The 20,114-nt window shown below is 42.3% G+C and overlaps 1 protein-coding gene across 6 annotated transcripts in view; it reads left to right on the top strand.

Annotated features, from left to right (window-relative positions):
• son.S (SON DNA binding protein S homeolog) overlaps positions 1-20,114 on the top strand; it is a 68,256-nt gene that overhangs the window by 14,012 nt on the left and 34,130 nt on the right. For 5 of the 6 annotated variants that reach the window (XR_005965724.1, XR_005965723.1, XM_041583417.1 and 2 more), the window contains 2 exons: positions 1,658-1,797; positions 5,285-19,696. Coding sequence is in view for 4 of the 6 variants with exons in the window: in XM_041583417.1 (XP_041439351.1) it covers positions 1,658-1,797; positions 5,285-19,696 (14,552 nt within the window). In the remaining 2 variants the exon portion in view is untranslated. The remainder of the gene's footprint in view (positions 1-1,657; positions 1,798-5,284; positions 19,697-20,114) is intronic. The other variant, XM_041583415.1, reaches the window with a different exon arrangement.

The following is a 20,114-nucleotide window of genomic DNA, read 5'->3' on the forward strand; positions in this document are numbered from 1 at the left end:
TTCAGAGTGGACTTTGCAAAGCCTCAGTCTTTTGTCCCAAGTGATATATTTTTTATATATTTTTTTTTAAACTTATCACACACTTCCCGTGGATGCTGCTCTTGTGTTGTTCCACATGCAAACCAACTTGCTTCCCTCTTAATCAACACTGCTGAAAAGGCCAGTCACCACAAAAAAGTGTAACTCGGTTTTATACATTTGTAGATTGTGTCTGAAAATAAAATATGTCTGTTCAACTGTAGTGCTATTATGTATGCAAGTTTTTTTTTTTCTCATATAGTAGAGGCCGTGAATGAACTGACAACAGTAACACCAAAAATGAAAGTGTTATGAAATGAGTAATGAAAATGTAATGTACTGTTGCCCTGCACTGGTAAAATTGGTGTGTTTGCTTCAGAAACACTACTATAGTTTATATAAACAAGCTGCTGTGTAGCTATGGCGGAAATTGAAAAAAAGCTATATGGCACAGGTTAAATAGTGTTTAAAAGATAACATTATGTTCTATAGAGCTTATCTGCTGAGTAACCTGAGCCTTTCACCTTTAAATGGCTGCTCCCATTGCTACACAGCAGCTTGTTTATATAAACTATAGTAGTACTTATCTGTTATCTACTGTGTATCCTGTGCTTGAATGGCTGCCCCCATGGCTACACAGCAGCTTGTTTATATAAACTATAGTAGTACTTATCTGTTATCTACTGTGTATCCTGTGCTTGAATGGCTGCCCCCATGGCTACACAGCAGCTTGTTTATATAAACTATAGTAGTACATATATGTTATCTACTGTGTATCCTGTGCTTGAATGGCTGCCCCCATGGCTACACAGAGGCTTGTTTATATAAACCAGGGGTCCCCAACCTTTTTTTACCCGTGAGCCACATTCAAATGTAAAAAGAGTTGGAGAGCAACACAAGCATAAAATAGTCCCTTGGAGTGCCAAATAAGGGCTGTGATTGGCTATTTGGTTGCCCCTATGTGGACTGGCAGCCTACAAGAGGCTCTACTTGGTACTATACTTAGTTTTTATGCAATTAAAACTTGCTTCCAAGCCTGGAATTCAAAAATAAGCATCTGCTCTGAGGACACTGAGAGCAACATCCAAGGGGTTGGAGAGCAACATGTTGCTCGCGAGCTACTGGTTGGGGATCACTGATATAAACTATAGTAGTACTTATCTGTTATCTACTGTGTATCCTGTGCTTGAATGGCTGCCCCATTGCTACACAGCAGCTTGTTATATAAACTATAGTAAAGTTTCTAAAGCAAATATAACAATTTTACCAGAAAAGGGCAACACTACATTATATTTTTATTACTTCAAAACACTTTCATTTTTTGTTACTGTTCCTTTTAGATGCTGCATTGACCAAAGTTTTGGGTAGTTATTTTGAACGGGTTGTGATACTAATCAGATATTTAAAATGCCAGTTGTACATACATAACCTGTGTTATGGGTCGCAGGATTATCAGTAAATGGATTCCATGCAAAAATGTAAACATTTTTTACCCCCTAGACTACAATATTTTAAATAACATTACACCTCGGTTTCAGGTTTCTGATGTTATATATATGTTAATGTAAATATTGTGTGAATTATCTGCAGATAACCTTTCTTCTCTAAAACTTATCGAACATACTTTTTGCTTTGTCAGCGAGAATTCTGAAACCTCCCAAAATGGTGAATTGACCGCACAGATGTCCGGAAACCCATCTGAAGAGACCATCACAGACGTTCAAGACAAAGAGCAAATGCAGTCAGAGTCTACACAACTAGAACAAACAAAGAGTTTAGGTAAAACGATATTGTTTTTATTTATAGCATAGTTGTGTGTGTCTTTTTTTAAAGGTGTTTTTTTAAAGGTTTAGTTATGCGTGTGTCTTAGTCCTAATTTTTTTTTTGTTCTTTATTCTCTCTAATCATCTAGGCCTTTCTCAAGAGACTGAGTTGCTGCCTAATTCTTTAAAGGAACAGTAACACCAAAAATATAAGTGTTTTAAAGGAAAGTCAATATAATGTACTGGTGCCCTGCACAAATTTGGTGTTTACCAGAAAAACAGTTATAGTTTGTATAAACAACATGGCCATGGGGGAGCCATTTAAGCACATGATACACAGTAGATAACAGATAAGTACTACTATAGTTTATATAAACAACATGGCCGTGTAGCCATGGGGCAGCCATTCAAGCACAGGATACACAGTAGATAACAGATAAGTACTACTATAGTTTATATAAACAAGCTGCTGTGTAGTCATGGGGGCAGCCCCAAGGAGGTTGCCTTGGGCTTGTACAGAAGCACAGAACATTTCTCGCTTACTTCTTTAGTTCAGCTTTAGTTCTTCTTTAAAGTGATAGTGAGTTAACAGTAGCTGCTTTTATTCATAGGACTAAGAGTGCTTTTATACAGGTCATGGTGACAATTTATTTTAACAGGGTGTAGAATATTTGTTTCACTGAGCAATGTTTAGAAGTATATCATTGTATAGGATATTCATGGCTCTTGTCTGTTTAAAATATATTTCCTATTTAATTTCATGCACTCACCTGTGTGGGCAAGCATCAACCTTAGTGGGGCATGAGGTATTATACACTGGCAATTTTCTGTGGAAAAAAAGTACGTCATAGACTCTCACTCTAAAAATTGCTTAAGAAATAATCACCTGGCGTAACGTCTCCCAGCCAATACTTATTACAATTTCATCACACTAAGCATAAAAAGTTCTTTTGGATATATTGCACTAGCAAATTGATGGTTCAGTCACAGTTGATTAGTCAAATTCATTTATCGACATTAAAAAGCTGTATTTGGGGCCCTTTCTCCTTTTAAGTACTGTATAATTTGGCATGATTATTTTCACTTTCCCAGTTCAAACCCACTTCAACAGCCACACAAATCAAAGCTGCATTTTTTTGTGTATTTTTAATGTACCCAGATTCAAGAACCCTTTGCTTAATCTATTGCAAGAATTAAAAATCAGAAAAATAGTCCATAATATGTAAGTCCATAAGCCATTATAGACTTTTACTTGATATCATATGAATACTCAGACCCATTTTGCTGGGCACATCACCCAACAATTTTCTCACCAATGCCCACTGTCACTACCAAAATGTGCCAATGAGAATTATTCTAACAGAGGCATCTTGGACTATGCGCTATAGTGACAGAGGTGTAAAGTACTATTTGCTTCTTAAAAAAACAAAAATGTGTGTTAACCAAGGTTAATATCCAATAGATTTCACTTTGTAATAACTTCAGTTGCATAGTAATGCATATCTGCGGGTACAGTTCTGTGCTTGTTTTTGGATAATACATGCATATCCGCTATCTGAAAGTCATCATAAGTCTTTGGGTAGTAGATTTATTATTCATTCCTCAGATTTGGACATATCATTAATAAAATGCGAGAGTATTTTTTTTTTTTTTTTTGAAACTGTCAGTTTTTATTTTTTTAAATCGTGTGGGGGGAGGTTGGAAAACAGGATCGAGGTTTAAGGTGGCCATAGACGCACATATAATATCGTATGAAACTAATTTTCGTACAATATTTGGTGCGTGTATGGTGCGAAAAGAGGTGACCGATATCGGCAAAAGACTTGAATATCGGTCAGCTGTGTTATATTAAGGGCAGAGACACGCGAAGATTCGGGTAGATTAGTCGACCGGCGACAAATCTCCTCTTCTTTGGGTGACTAATCTCCCCAAACTGCTTTCCCGCACTTCGGCTGACATCAGAAAACGAAGCACTCAGAGTGCCATCTTTTCAGGAAGATTAGTCGCCTGAAGAAGAGGCATATTGTCGCCGGGCGACTGAATCTCCCCGAATCTTCGTGTGTGTCTCTTCCTTAAGAAGTCATTTTAATTTCTCTGACTATAATTCCTTAAGTTCCTTAAAGGAGAACTAAAGCGTAACTAAAGAAGTAGCTAGAAATGTTGTACATTATGTTTTGGGCTTCTGTACCAGCCCAAGGCAACCACAGCCCTTTAGCAGTAAAGATCTGTGTCTCCAAAGATGCCACAGTAGCTTATTTTCTGCTGATTCACTGCACATGCTCTGTGCATGCTGTCACTTACTGAGCTTAGGGACCCACTCACAATATACAGTACACATAGAATAGAAATGTCACAATATAAGGCTGATTAGTAATTAATACAGATAATTACTACATGGCAGCACAGAAACCACTGCAACTAGCATCAGAATTTAATAATCAGCCCTGGGCATCAGCATATATTACAGGCCAACCTTCTTTTCTGCTGGATAATTAGTGATGACCCCTAAGCTTAGCTTCTGAACAGCTGCTTAGAGCCCACTGAGCATGTGAGTGTTGTAGACACTTTCCAAGATGGTGCCCCCCTGTGACAAGTTTGAAGTCCTGGATCATTGAGGCTATTGAGAAGCTGAAACTTTAGGCTGGTTGAACAAGTTCAGTAAATAATATATGTCATTTTTAACCACATTAATTTTTATGGTTTAGTTCTCCTTTAAGGTTAAAGCCTAACTGTCTGTCTCCAGTAATGGCTAGTTTACTGTGGCTTCCTATGCTCAACTTCCTGAGTTCTTATCAGCTGCAGTGGCAGCTATCATTATCAGTGCTTTTGTTTCTGCCTCTTCCTAAGGGTGGTGGCACACGGGGAGATTAGTCGCCAAACGACAAATCTTTGCTCCAACGGGCGACTAATCTCCCCAAAATCACTGGCGGGATGGCATACATATTGCTTCCTTTTTTCCCTGAAGTCGCCCGAAGTTTCCTTGTGAGGCAACTTAGGGCGACTTCAAAAAACGAAGCAATACGTGTGCCATCCCAACAGTGATTTGCATTCTTGATGGCATTTGTGGAGATTAGTCGCCCAGAGTAGAGACGATTTGTTGCTTTGCTACTAATCTCAATGTGTGCCACCACACAAAGCAAATTTGAAAAGCCAAAGCAATGCATAATTTTACCACCTGCGATTTGCGTTTTGCTGATGGGAAAGCATTCCGAGGAGATTATGTTGTGGTTGATTTATATACTCCTCTACTACTGAGTGAACAGGACACAGTAAGCAAAGAAAAATTACTTTGCTAGTGTGACCATAATTGCAGCCTGATGCAAAATGTTAGTCTGACTCAGAATTTCTTTTTGCATCAAAGTAGTGTGTTAAGCAAGTGATCAACTACAAGACAAAGCAAACAAGATAAAAACTTGTCAGAAATCCTATGTACCAACAAAAAAAAATGTTTTAATTTTTATTTACCGTTCTACACTTCTTGATGCTTTGTTTTTTATTTATAGACTTAGAAGCGGAGTCTGCATCAAAGGAGTTAAAAAGTGGTGACGTTAGTTCTTCTGACGAAGTAAAGAAAGATGCCTCACGAAAAAAGTCCAAAAAGCATAAAAAGCACAAAAGCAAGAAGAAAAAAAAGAAAAAGAAAAAAGAGAAAAGCGAGAAACGGTCAAAATCTGTTTCAAGTGCTGAGGACCAAGACAATGTATCAGAACACAAAGCAGTATGGAAACCTGCATTTGAAACTCTTCCAAAAGAAGACGGTAGAGTAGATGTTTCAAAAGCAGTAACTACTGTTGAGGAAAACCATGAAATTGGTGTAAAATCGTGTGGATTTGTGCAAGAAGGAAATCTGGATTCTGACAAGATAAATCAAGCTGTTGAAAAGGAAACCTACATTGATTCAGAATTTTTTGGTCCTAAATGCCCTAAGGAAATTAAAGGAGATCTTTATAAAACATGCTCACCCCTTGAGGAAGGGGCGAGTAAAGAACTCTTTGAAACACCAACCACACATAAATCCAGTGATAATAGTAAAACTCTCAAACAGGATGAAGCAACGGATATGTTGGATAACTCCGTCAATGCACACTCAACAGCAAAACATATATTTCCATCATCTAATTCTGAAAATGAATTGCTATTGGAACATGAAAGCATAGCTGTTTCACAAACACAAAGTGTTGATTTAATCAATACAAAAATGGACTCTATAGCCAGTGCTCCAACAGCATCTCTACCCTATGATAATACTGTTCTACACAATTCTGATAGGAGTAAACTTAAATGTCAGTCAAGATCTAGATCAACTAGCATAAGTAAACTGAGATCAAAAGAAACATGTTCAAGTTCTAAATCTGTAACAAAAAAAGACAAATCTAGATCTAAGCCTCTTGGTAAAGGCTGTTCCTCTGGTATAGGACGCCAGTCAAGGTCCAGTTCTTTGGGCAGGAGACAAAAGTCTCACTCAAGCTCTGTAGGAAAAAGGAAGTGCTCACACTCCAACTCTCCAGTGCATAGAAGAGAATCACGCTCAAGTACTCCTGCTCATCAGTCTAAATCCCCAATACGGAAGTGGTGGTCGAAGTCTATAACCAGAAGAGAGAGGACTGTGTCTGTTTCACCTGTAAGACGTCGCAGGTCAAGAACTAGATCTAATGCAAGGAGACGTAGATCGAGAACGAGATCAGCTGCAAGGAAACCTCGTTCAAGAACTAGATCAGTGGCAAGGAGGCATCGATCAAAAACAAGATCCGTTGCAAGGAGACGCAAGTCTGGATCCAGGTCTACAAGCAACAGAAGAAAGTCAAGGTCCAGATCAGCTAGCAGGAGGAGAAGACAAAGATCTCAATCAGCTAGCAGGAGGCGAAAATCAAAATCGTTGTCAGTTTCCAGGAGAAGGAGATCAAAGTCTAGGTCAGTTGCCAGAAGAGGGAAGTCCCAGTCAAGGTCTCTTACAAGAAGGAGGAGGTCCAGGTCTGGATCAGCTTCCCGCAGGCGGAGGTCAAGGTCTGGGTCAGCTTCCAGAAGGCAGAGATCTAGATCTGGCTCTGCTAGCAGGAGAAGGAGGTCCAGGTCTGATTCAGCTGGCAGAAGGCACCGGTCGAGATCTGGCTCCATTGGGAGAGGGCGGCGGTCGAGATCTAGCTCTGCTGGCGGGATGAGACGCCGGTCGAGGTCTGACTCTGCCAGGAGGAGGCGCCGGTCGAGGTCTGGCTCTGCTCGAAGGAGGTGCCAGTCGAGGTCTGGCTCTGCTGGGAGAAGGAGGCGATCGAGGTCTGGCTCTGCCGGGAGGAGGAGGAGGCGGTCAAGGTCTGGCTCTGCCGGGAGGAGGCGGTCAAGGTCTGGCTCTGCTGGGAGAAGGAGGCGGTCGAGGTCTGGCTCTGCCGGGAGGAGGAGGCGGTCGAGGTCTGGCTCTGCCAGGCGGAGAGGGAGGTCGAGATCTGTTTCTGGCAGGCGGAGGAGACGGTCGAGGAGTGGTTCTGCCTGCAGAAGGCAGAGGACAGGATCTAGGTCAGCACCCAGAAGAAGAAAGTCAAGGTCTTGCTCAGCTACTTCAAGGTCTGGGTCAAAAAGATCAGTATCTAGATCAGTTGCAAAGAGAAACAGATCAAGTTCAGTGTCACTTTCCAGGAGACCAAGAACAAGGTCTGGGTCCGTAACTAAAAAGCAGAGGTCCAGGTCTAGTTCAGATTCCAAGAGAGAGAGATCAGGATCAGCTGCCAAGAGGAAACAATCAAGATCTGTAGCCAAAAGAATGGAATCTAGTACAGCTGATGGGAGGCGTATATCTCGGTCTAGATCATCTTCTCAAAAACAGAGATCACAATCTGCCTCAGGAAGTAGAAGGTCCAGATCAACAACTGATTCAAGGAAACAAAAATCAAGATCCAGATCAGCTGAAAAGAAATTCTTTGAGGATTCACCAGATCATAAAGTAGATCATTTGGAACTAAAAATTAAATCCTCAGGATCAGATTATAAATCAAAAGAGAGTACATCTCAGGAACAAACTACATCAATGAATTGCCCCAAAAATATTACAGATGAACAAAGAGTCCTTGGGCAGTCTGCCTCTTTAACCGATTGTTCTGATAAGGATCCACTCTCCTGGACAGAAATATCTACAGAACCTCTCAAACGCAGCAAAGACACAGATCATCAAATAATTGATTCAGATTTGGTTGACGATAGTGCCACTGGAAGACCAGACCCTCCTAATGAAAGTATTTGTGATGCCAATGATGAATCAAACCAGATGGAAGTTGCTATGGAACTGGACAGCTGCCATTCTGATTCAGATAAATTCAGCACAACAGAGGAGGAATGTGTTTTATCAGATGTTTTTAAGAAAGTTCCTGATGACTTAAATTCAACTTCAGGTATTGTTACACAGTGTTTTTTGGAACAAGAGCCTAATACGTCTATGTTGACCAAAGGTACAGTGTTTAACTCGTATTTAAACGTGGATGAATCTTCTTTCAATTTGTGTCCAAAATCTGAAGACAAACCTTTTGATCTAGAGATGACGAACAAGCAGCAACGTGTTACTGCTTTTACTGTGGCAGGAGAACTAACTCAGTCCCATAATATACTAAACGCTTTACCTCATTTGCAGAAACCTGAATCTCAGACATATTCAGAGACAGAAATCAATGATTCTGGAGCCACAGCAAGTTATAAGTATATTTTTCCCTTGGACTATAAAGCAGAGAATGTGGAACTCTCTGATCATGCACCTGAAATGGCACAGGAGAAAGGGCGATCTTATTCCAGTAGCTGTAATTTACCCATTTTACATAATATGCCAGATTCTGCTGTGTCAAATAGACATGAAAACCTGAATTCAGATTTGTTCAAAGACCAACCTTTTATATGCTCTTTACAGTTAGTGTCTGACACAAATGATTGTTTGCTTGTTGATAAGAAAAGTCCTGTGGTTAGATCTGAACCAGAACATTCTGATGGGGGTGGTGCTATTCAATCTGGCAGTGAAACATTGTTAACAGACAGTAGTCACCCTGATAATTCACCTCAAACCAGACTAAATATGAATGCTTTGTCTAAGGAAAAAATATACAATCAGAAAGAGGAATCTTTTTATGACCTTGAATTTTCCAATTGCAATGCAGATGTAATGCAAAACAGTCCTAAAAGCTTTCAGACTGATGTGTCACCTGAGCAGCATTTTCAGGAAAAGACATTAAGTTATGTTGGTGACATTTGCACGAGTGGCGTGGATCCTAATTTTGAACTTGAAACTGAAACTTCATCTAAAGAAACATCAAAGCTTTCAAAGGACAAGAAGCTTACAGTTGACAATGAGGATATACAGTCTGTTAAAGATGATTTAAGCTTGCAGCATACACCAAATATTCTTTCCATTGCAGAAAATCAGAAACAGCCTTTAGCAAGCTCAAAAAACACAAGTTGTCCTATTGACAAGGTTGCCACGTTTGAGAAAACACTTTGCAAAGGTTCTTTGTTTTCTTACCCTCTTGCTGAAGACTTCTCAACAGTCAACAGTGTGCAGAAAGCATTTCAGTTGCATGGTAGTATACACATCAAACCTGATGAATTTAAAGCACAAACTGAGCAGGTATTGCATGGCATTCCTGGAGATTTTGAGAAACTGTCCAAAAACTCTCATGACCCTGAAATCATTAAAAATAATGCTGCTGATGGTACTGATATCCAGGGCACTGCCCAGGTTGGCCAATTTAAGGAAATCTGTACTGATTTTGAACGGACTGTGTTATCTGAATTGCCATCTACTGGATCCAATGAGCAGCCGTTACAGATAAACTCTGAACTTAAAGGAAAGGAAGATTCTGTACAAAACATTGAATGCAGAAATGAAATTAAAACACCCATTTGGCAAGTTGATATAGTGTATCCCAAAATAAATCCTCCGCCTACACACTTACCATCTGTTGATACTGAGTTAGTAATTCCAAAAGGAAAACCCATCTGCCCTGGTCAAACAAGCTGTGTATATTTTCCTGATATACCTGATTCACGCATAATCTGCACACCTCCAGACAACAAAACAAAGTTTGAATATATTGCAGATCATGGCATTGATTCTGTGATGCAACAGAGTGCTAATGTTTGCAAATCAACTGTCCAGTTTGGAAGGGCCCTTAAAGACAGTGTTCTTAATAGCATTCATACCACAACACAAGAAACCAGTGACACCGAAATAAGGAAACCTGAAAAAGATATAGTGGTTAATCCTCTTGTTCCTGACATTGTAGATGTTCAGCAGTTTTCTCAGAAGCCAGACGATAGATTCTGTATTATAGCAAAGGGGCAAAATAATTTGAGTAAAAGTATAGTTTATGAACATTCATCTGCTGAGAGTGGCATAGATGAACAAAAATGTCTCCAAGAGGGAACAAGGGAGCATTTATACATTTCCTCTCAAGAAGAGCCTTCTATTTTTGTGCCTGCTGAAGAAGAATCCGCTATGTCAAATGACAAATTTGCAGATTGCAGTCAACTAAAAACTTGCAGGGAAGATAACTTTATAGAGCCACCTGCTGAGCAAATACCTCTTGGAATGAGTGACTCTATATTTAAAAATCAAGAATTAGATGATGGATGCAAAATTATCACTGCTAATATAGTGAAGCAAGACTTCTCTAATGTAGAGTCCGTAAAAGAACATCTGTCGGATAAATGTTTTGAGGATAAATCAAATTCTGCTGGCACACACAACGTTAAAGAAAGCTGCTCTAATACAATCTCTCTAGATAATTCCACTTTTACCTCAGATTTTAAAAGTCCTGTCTGTGCTGTCACTGATATAACCAGGGGGAGTGTACACCATTCCTTAGAGTCTGGTTTACCTGATGTTTGCTCTTCTTCTTGGCAAAGTAATTCAAAACAGAAGTGCAGCAATGATCAAAAGATTTTAAAATCAACTGTCACAAGAGATAATCGTTTGGGTGCAAGTAGTAATCATCTTGAATTGGACAGCTCAAAGACAAATCAGCCAAATGAATCTGAAGGCCCTGCTTCAAATTACGAAGCCATTTATTCACAGTCTACAGTCTGTGATAATAAGGTAAGCCCTCAAGGACTATCCAACGCACAAACACCTACTGGTCAAGAGACTCAGTCTGGTGAAATTGTTGCACAAAAGTATATCTTGTCGGTGCCACTGAACTTTAAATTTAGCAGAACCTTTAAGCCTTTAAGTATATCTGCTCTTCATGATAATGCTCATACAATAAACTCTCCTGTAACTCAGCATTCAAAGCAAAGTCTTGTAACTGGGTCAGAAACATTGCTGTCAAGTAAATCTGCAACTCTAGATCAATCAAAGACAACTATCCCTACCCCAGAGTCTAATGCCTTGTCTGTCCCTGAGCCAGAAGGGGCTTGTGACTTGTCTCTGCTTCATACACCTGAGTCCAGTGGGCAGTCTGTCTCTCAGCCATCTGAGCCTGTTTCATGTACTGAGGTAGAATATTTTCAAATTGATGCCAAAGCAGAGCCTTCTTTTTCTAGTACAACTGCCAAGCCTGCTTTCCCACAACTTTCAAATCCTTTAGCAAAGGGTGTCAAGCAAAGGCAGTATCGTTCAAGGTCCATGGCTCAAGATAGCAGATCACCATCTGTAGATCGAGACCAATCACCTTCCAAATCTGCTTCCAGGAAAAGGTCACATTCCAAATCACGAAAACGACGCTCTCGTTCAAAATCTTTGAAGGGCAAACACAGCAGCTACAGTCAAGGCAGGAAGAGACGATCTCGGTCAAAGTCAAAAACCAAAAAAAGACAATCCCCTTCAAAGCAATCCTCCAAAAGGAGGCGTTCTCGTTCCAAATCAGTTAAAAGGCAGTCTAGGTCACCATCTCGTGACAAGAGGCGTCCCCGGTCAAAATCAACAGGTCATAGAAAGCAGTTGAGCTCCAAATCACCAACCAGGAAAAAGCGCTCTCACTCTAGATCAGATACTAGAAGGAGGCATTCAAGAAAGAGCTCTCGTTCTAAGTCACCAGTTTGGAAAAATCGCTCCAATTCTAAATCTGTATCAAAAAGCCCCTCAAAATCTGCATCACAGAGACGTCACTCAAAATCTAGACTACCAAAGTGCTATTCACGATCAAGTTCTAGGTCTGCATCACCTGGTAAACATTCTGGAAGAAGAAATCGTTCCTCATCAAAGTCACCAACTAAACGTCGTTGCAGCCGATCAAGATCACGTGGACGCTGGGGTAATTCCAGGTCCAGCAGAAGAGGTCGAAGTTCTCGTTCTCCCTCAAGAAGGAATCGCTCTCGTTCAGGGTCTCAGCAGTCTCGATCCCTGTCAGACAAGAATCACCAAGGGTCCAGATCACCAATACATAAAAAACATTCACGTTCACAGACAAAACTGGATAAATCTCCTTTAAGTAAACACCCATCAAAATCAAAGTCACCACCACCTCCACCACCTAAAAAAAACACTCAGTCCAAATCTACAGCATTCAAACATAGCATTGGTTTGAAGTCCCTTATTCAAAAGCAGCTATCTCAAGCAAAATTACAGAGCTCCAATAGTAAGTTATCTTCTAAGGAGCAGTTGACAGTTGCAAGCCTAACTACAACAACACAGTTGCCAGCATCTAGTCTACCTGCTAAAACTCCGGTACCTGTAGCTAACCTGCCATCTAAAACAAGGTTGCCTGAAACAAACATGAACGCTAAAGCATTGCCACCTCTTTCCAACCAGCCTCAAAAAAATCAGTTGCCACTGCTCAACAAGGATGCACCGCTGTCTGTTCTGAACACAAATGCAAGAGCACAGCAGCATGTAACTGACCTTGCTACAGAAACACAATGGCCTGTTGCAGATATAAGCACTGGAGCACAGTGGGCCATACCTGATATGGCAACAGGAGGGCATTGGGCCCTATCTGATATGACAGCTGCAGGACACTGGACCATGCCAGACATGACAGCTGCAGGCCAATGGGCTATGCCTGATTTGTCATCTGGATCACAGTGGCCAGTAACAGATATGACTTCTGGCCCACATTGGACTATGTCTGACATGTCCACTGGAACACAGTGGCCTGTATCTGACCTTTCCTCTGGAACGCAGTGGCCTGTATCAAACCTTTCTTCTGCAACACATTGGCCTGTGTCTGATTTGGCAACAGGTGCTCAGTGGCACATGCCAGACCTAGGTGTTGGAACACAGTGGCATATGCCAGACTTGACTGCTGGGGTGTCAATGCCTGAATTGACTGCAAGTACTTCAATACCTGACTTGACTCCTAGTTTCCAGATGCCTGATTTGCCACCAGGTACCTCGGTGATTGACTTGGCTCCTCCCCCAGCCCCCATACCAGCCGTGGCTCCTCCCCCAGCCCCACTGCCAGATGTTGCTCCTCACCCAACCCCCTTGCCTGACTTGGCCCCTCCCCCAGTCCCCTTGCCGGACTTGGCCCCTCCCCCAGCCCCCTTGCCGGACTTGACCCCTCCCTCAGCCCCCTTGCCGGACTTGGCCCCTCCTCCAGCCCTCTTGACGGACTTGGCTCCTCCTCCAGCCCCCTTGCCGGACTTGGCTCCTTCTCCTCCAGCCCCCTTGCCTGACTTGGCCCCTCCTCCACCCCCAATGCCTGACTTGGCTCCGCCACCACCACCGAAGCCTAACTTGGCTCCTCTCCCTGCCCCAATGCCTGACTTGGCTCTTGCAGCACCACCCTTCCCAATGCACCATTTGACTTCTTTATCTCCAGTGCCTGATTTGGCTCTTTCTCCAGCCCCAGTGCCACACTTGGTTACTGCAGCCCAGATGCATGACTTGGCTCCAGTACCAACTCCATCCCTGACCCGCGACTTGTCCCTTTCTTCAGCCCAGATACCTGACTTAGCTCCTGAAGTAACTCCAGAACCATTACCTGACTTGGCCCCCTCGGTCCCAGTGTCGGAATTGTCTTCTTCATCTCCACCAGTTTTTCAGCCTCTGCATGAATCAGTTGATAATCAAAATGCTTATTTGAGTGAAGATAGTGCTAAGGAAGATCAAACAAAAACACTATATGTGATTTCCAAAAGTCCTGTTGACCGTAATCCATTTTTATCTGCTGATGAATTGGTTAAACCTGGTCTCTGCATTGCAGCTAAATTTCCTGCAATAAATGAGAAATTCCTGCGGGGAGAGCATTCTGAGGACCATGAAGTCATGCCCGTTGGAGCAGAGGCTAGTGCTGGTTGTGACTTACTGAAAGAATCCTATGACAACTCACTTCATCCTCTGCTTGATATAGCTCTTGTTCTTCCTACTAAAACTCAGCTGTCTGTACCTTCTGCTTGTCCTGTGTCAATGAAAATGTTGACCAGCAATAATGACCATCCTCTTGTGCAGCTCAGTGACCAACCCAGTTTGCTATTGATTCAGGAATCATTTGATGAACCTTGCCACCCACAAAGGAAGGAGCAGTGTCCTGCATCCATTTCAGGCTGTCTACAGGGAGGTTCAAGTGACCGTTTTGAGCAATCTCTGAAAAGTAATCACGAGGACCGATCTAGAGACATTCGGTTAGATGAGTATGGTATATTAACCAGTAGTCCTCTCCATAATGACCTTGCAAGCCACAGCGGCACCCTCTTAAATGAACCCTGTGTGAGCCTTCCACTTTCCCAAGTGATTGAGTCATGTGAAAGTTCTAGTCGGTATCTATCAGAAGAGGCATGTTTTAGTACAAAATGTTCACCAACCACAGCGTCTTATGCTATTACAAATGTCAAAAGTCATTCCAACTCCCTTCCAGATGATTCTTGTCTTGTCCCTAACGAGCCCTTACAGGATGACAATATAGTATTCCTAGAACAGCCATTACAGCATCAGTCATGTTTATCACTTCTCCCTCCCGAGCAAGACAAGACTTCTTTATGTGTAAAAGAATCCTTTGATAACTGTCCTTGTCTAAGTGCTGACCAGACTCTGCAGGAAAAACCCTTGGGCTGCCTTGACCAGTCTCTGCCAGATGAATCTTCATCTGTCTTTAGTTTTCAGTCTTCAGTTGATAGGCCATGTTTGAGTCCTGACCGGCTCCTGGAGATCAGTGTACGGCCCCACTTTCTACAGCAGACGGAGTCAAATACAAATCCTGATCAATTCCAATTGCTTGAAACTGGCAGGATCTTCCAGCAGCCTGTGTTTGCTGAAACGATGTATCATGAACCATCTTTGCCACATAAACTTGTTGAGAATTCTAATCTGCTGGAAGATGATAAACTTTATGAAAGCCCTGTCACATACAGTTCTGATAAAGCCTCTGCAAGTCCTAGCTTGTTCAGTGATGATGCAAAAGAGAAACTGACATTCGCTGACCCCCCAGGGGGACATGTACAGCAAACATCTGAGGAACAATGCCAAAGAACTACGCTGCCAGATGAAATGTTTATAAAGAATGATGACCCTCTTTCAAACAAATACTTTGTTTGCCCCAGCATTCCTTCTGTGGGTTGTGGCAGTATTAATACTGAGTATATAGCTCAAGATCTAAAGAATCCAGATCAACTCCTGCAAAACAAATCTTGTCATAGTCCCAAGAAGCCACTGATAGAACTTGCAAGCAGTGGCCAGTTAGTTCAGAAGTCATACATAAACACTGACCAATTTACAACAGTTGAACAGTATGGATATCCTGATAAGCAGCAGCTCAATAAAGAAATAGTGAACACTAATCCTGTGATGGTTAAATCCATATTGGGCCTAAAAGATCCTGAGCCTTGTGAGAGCATCAAAGATGCACTGTCCCCTAAGCTCCATGCAATATCTTCTGAGACCTGTATTACCTCCACACATCCTCTTGAGCCTTGCAAGAGTCCCAATCAAATCCATACACATGAGCCGTGTATAGTTATTGATCACTCCTTTGTTAGCTCTGAACAGCCTGTGCTTCCTGAGTTGAGTTCTGTCATGACTTTGCTGCCCAAGCCTTCTGCAAACTCTAAAGAGCTCCTGCCTCTCAAGTCGTGTATGGACTCTGGCCATACTTTGCTATCCAAGCACAGTGTAAGTCCTGACAAGACCATATTTTTTCAACTTGCCTCAAGCCCTTACCAGACTACAGAAACCTTGGTAAGCTCCAACAAGGACACATCTCCTAGCCAACTGGCAAGCCCTGGCCAGGACCTTCCTTATGATGCCTGGAAAAATCCTGAACAGTGCTCAACTACTGAACCATGCCTTCCTGCTGCAGACTGGGAAAGCTCTGATCCTGCATTTTGCTCTAAAACCTGGCCATGTGCTAAGTATAGCCAGCCTAATAAGCCCTCTGTGCATGGTGAGCCCTGTGACAGCATTAGCCAGGTCCCACCACTAGGTAGTCCTGTCCAATCCCTGCTTGACCAAGCATGTGCCAGTCCCTTACTTCCCATTACTGATAAACTTAGTGCCACCCCTGAACAGCCGCTGTCTGACAAATCCAATTCCAGCCTATGCTATCTTTCTGATAATCCTTGCACACGTTTGCACCAGTCCTTAGCTCCAGAATTTTCTGAATATGAACCATCCCGTGAACCTGTACAGCCCCATGGAAAGTCTGATGAAGTGATTTTACCCTGTAGCATTGTGATCCACAGTGAGCAGAACCCTCTGATAAATCATGAACACACTTCGTCAGAGGTAGCCTGTACACAGCTAGTCTCTGTTGAACTTTGTCCTTCCATTCCTAACTCTGATCAATATCTGATACCTGATGCTAGCCCTGTTAAACCTATTCAGAGTGATCCATGCTCCAGGCCTAACATTACTCCAGAGGACTCTCTTTCAGCAACTCACAGGCCCTGTGTCGGTTCCCCCAGCATGCTGCAAGATGAATGCTGTGAAAGTTACGATCACTTAAGCGTAATTGAGCAAAATACAAACTCACAGTATACCTTAGTGGACAAAAACTATGGAAGCCCTCTCACCCCCGAGTCTGTTCAGATATTGCAAACCCCTCTTATGGCAAATGAGCTTTCTTTGAGCCCTTGTCAGATTGAGCAGGATGACCAGTCTGTGACAGATTATTCTAATGAGAGACCTCTGTTGGTTAAAAAAATTCAGTCCATAGAACCTGAAGCCTCGGCAAGCCAAGAGCCCTCAACCCCTGTACTAACTGTATCTAAAAAATCTACTTTGTGCATCGGTGCTAATATTCTTTTGCAACGCCAAACAATTTCAGTGGATCCAATATCGAGCTTGCCCCATGATACTACCTTTTCTGTTGTGGAAAAATCCATCACAGACAAAACTGATTCTTTTATAACCTCTGAGAAGAAAGATGATGCAAAACATTTTGCAGCAGAGGCATTAATATTGCATTCAAAGGCCATACCCTCTGTAGAACATGATACAGATAGAGAAGAACCTGTAACAGTGCTAGACAAGGCTGAGGAAAGTTCTCGTGTTGAGAAGCAATTCAGAATTACGCCACCAGATTTGTTGCCTTATGACTCGGATCAGCCAGCTCTTCCAAATGACACCTCTGATGCTGTATTAGAGCAGATTGCTTACAATTGCCAACCACCACCTGAACTGCTGCCATATGACTCTGAGCAACCTGCAAACGCCTATCTGGGTTTATCTGAAACTCAGTCTGAACATGCTTCTCCGGTCTTTCACACACCACCTGAGCTGCTGCCTTATGATTCTGAGCAGCCTGCTGTACTGCACACAAACAATGAATTGCCTTCCATTAACCTGCCTGCAAGCCTTTCTCAGGCTGAGTCCACTTCCCAAACAAGTTCTGTTCCAGATTCTCTTCATTTAGATGAATGCATGCCTGGGAATTTTCAGTCAGAGGAAGAACAACAAAGAACTCAAGAACCACAAACAACCAAAGTTTTATTTGAATATGGAAGCATTGCTGATGTGTCTGAATTTCCTATGGACAATACTCATGAACAGTTAGAATGTGAAAGTGCTGCCAGCTATCAGTCAGAGGTTTCAAACACTCCAGCCTATATGACCTTACACTCTGCAGAATGTAATTTATCCACACAAATATCTTCTGAGAACACAAAATCCATAAATACATCCTCTGAAAAGCAATTTTCTTCAGCGTTGCCCATCATTTTGCCAGAGTCCACCAATGAAGGACAGATTGATTTTAATCAGATGCAGTCTAATTATATGGAACCAGTTGAATCATCCAGATCTGTTGGAGAGGATGCTTGTATAACTGAATTGCCCACTGAGCTTTCTGTAGCTGGGAAGCCACATGTGGCAGAATTCACTTCTGAACAGCTATCTGTTGCTCCTGAAGCTCTTGTGCATCATATTTCCCTATCAGAGTTTGCTACAAAGGCAGAACACTCTGCATCTATATCTGCCTCTTTAACAGGCCAGCGGCCTTTATTAACAGAGCTATCATTATATACAGAGAGTCAAGTAAGTGAAGTTTCAGTTGCTGGTGAGTCAATCACAACTTCTGAACAAAGTAACATTCCTGCCTTAGAGTCTCCAGTCCTTCCGCAAGAAGCATCATTCAAACGGTCACGTTCTAAGTCTATAAATGACAGGACAAATTCACGGTCTCGATCTAAATCTGTCACAAGTATGAAACGTTCAAAGTCCAGAACCCAAAAGAGATCGAGATCCAAATCAGCCACTTCATGGAAAAGATCTCGTTCAAAGTCTGTTGCAAAAAGGCAAAGGTCACACTCAAAGTCAGCTGTAGAAAGCAGAAGGTCACGCTCAAAGTCTACAAAAAGATCACGCTCAAAGTCACATATGCAGAGGAAGCGTTCCCGGTCCAAGTCTACTTCACGCAGGAAGCGTTCACGGTCTAAACCGGATGCCTGCAAAAGACGCTCGTGCTCAAGATCTGCAGGACGCAAAAGGCGTTCCCGTTCAAGGTCTGTTGGTCGCAAAAGACGTTCTCGCTCAAAGTCTCCAGTACGCAAAAGACGGTCTCGATCTAAATCTACTGGCCGCAAAAGACGATCAAGATCAAAGTCCACTGGACGCAAAAAACGTTCACGCTCCAAATCTTATGGCCGGAAGAGGCGCTCACGCTCCACTTCTGCATCTCAGAGACGGCGCTCACGATCTACAACATTGGCTCGCCACAGGCGTTCTAGCTCAGTATCTGTGGCCCGCAGAAGGAGATCACGCTCAACATCTGCAACCCGTAGGCGAAGGTCTCGCTCAACATCTGTAGTTCGAAGGAAGCGATCCCACTCATCTTCAGTCGCCAGGAGGAGGCGCTCACGTTCAGTGTCAGCTGGTCCCAGAAGGACTTCTCGCTCCGTGTCTGTTCCTAGAAGGAGGCGCTCCCAGTCTGTGTCAAGAAGGAGACGCTCACGCTCCCAGTCCGTGACGAGAAGGAGACGCTCCCAGTCTGGGTCCAGAAGAAGGCGATCCCGCTCAGCATCTATGTGTAGAATACAGCGTTCTCCCTCAACATCTATAACTCGCAAAGGTCGTTCACGCTCAGTTTCTGTTGCCAACAGAAGACGCTCACGCTCTGCATCTGAGGCCTGCATTAAGCCTTCACGTTCAGTGTCTGCAACAAGAAAGAAGCGATCTGTTTCTAAATCATTGACTCCAAAATCACCAACTTACAAGCCATCTGCTGTGTCAAGATCAGAGCGATCTCGAAGTCATTCACAGAGTAATGTCCTTCGTAAGAGGAAAACACGCTCAAGATCTTCATCAAGAGACAAAAATAAATTGAGTGAAAAAAGACGAAGAAGATCAAACTCTAAAGACCACTATAACCTTAAATCTAGACGCAGAAGTCGAACACCTCCTAGGCGGAAAAAATCAAGATCTCCTGTAAAAAGAATGTCGCCTGTTAGGAGAAGGCGATCAAGGTCCAATATAAGGAGAAAAAGCTTCAGCAGGTCTCCTGTTCGCCGGAAACGATCAAGATCTAGGGACAAATCTATGGAGTCCAGCAGGTCACCTAAACGTCTCACTGACCTCGGTGAGTGTATTCTTTTTTTTTTTTGTCATATTAAGAGTAGCACTTTGAAGTTATGTAAGCTATGGATCCATTGGTTATATAACTAGTGAATGATATTAAAACCAAGGAAGTTAAGCTGACCATACAGACAGATTTAAATTGCTGTCATTGCCAACAAAAGGTTTTCAACCAAGTATTAGAAATGTACATTTTATTTTGTAATTTGTCCAATTACTTTTGAGCCCCTGAAATGAGGTGATTGTGTTAAAAAAGGCTTTAGTTCCTCACATTTTTGTGCAATCTGTTTGTTCAACCCACTGAATTAAAGCTGAAAGTCTGCAGTTCAACTGCATCTGAGCTGTTTCATTTTAAATTCATTGTGGTAATGTACAGAACCAAAATTAGAAAAAAGTTGTCTCTGTCCAAATATTTATGGACC

The sequence above is a fragment of the Xenopus laevis genome, chromosome 2S, assembly GCF_017654675.1.
Source record: "Xenopus laevis strain J_2021 chromosome 2S, Xenopus_laevis_v10.1, whole genome shotgun sequence".
Lineage (NCBI taxonomy): Eukaryota > Metazoa > Chordata > Amphibia > Anura > Pipidae > Xenopus > Xenopus laevis.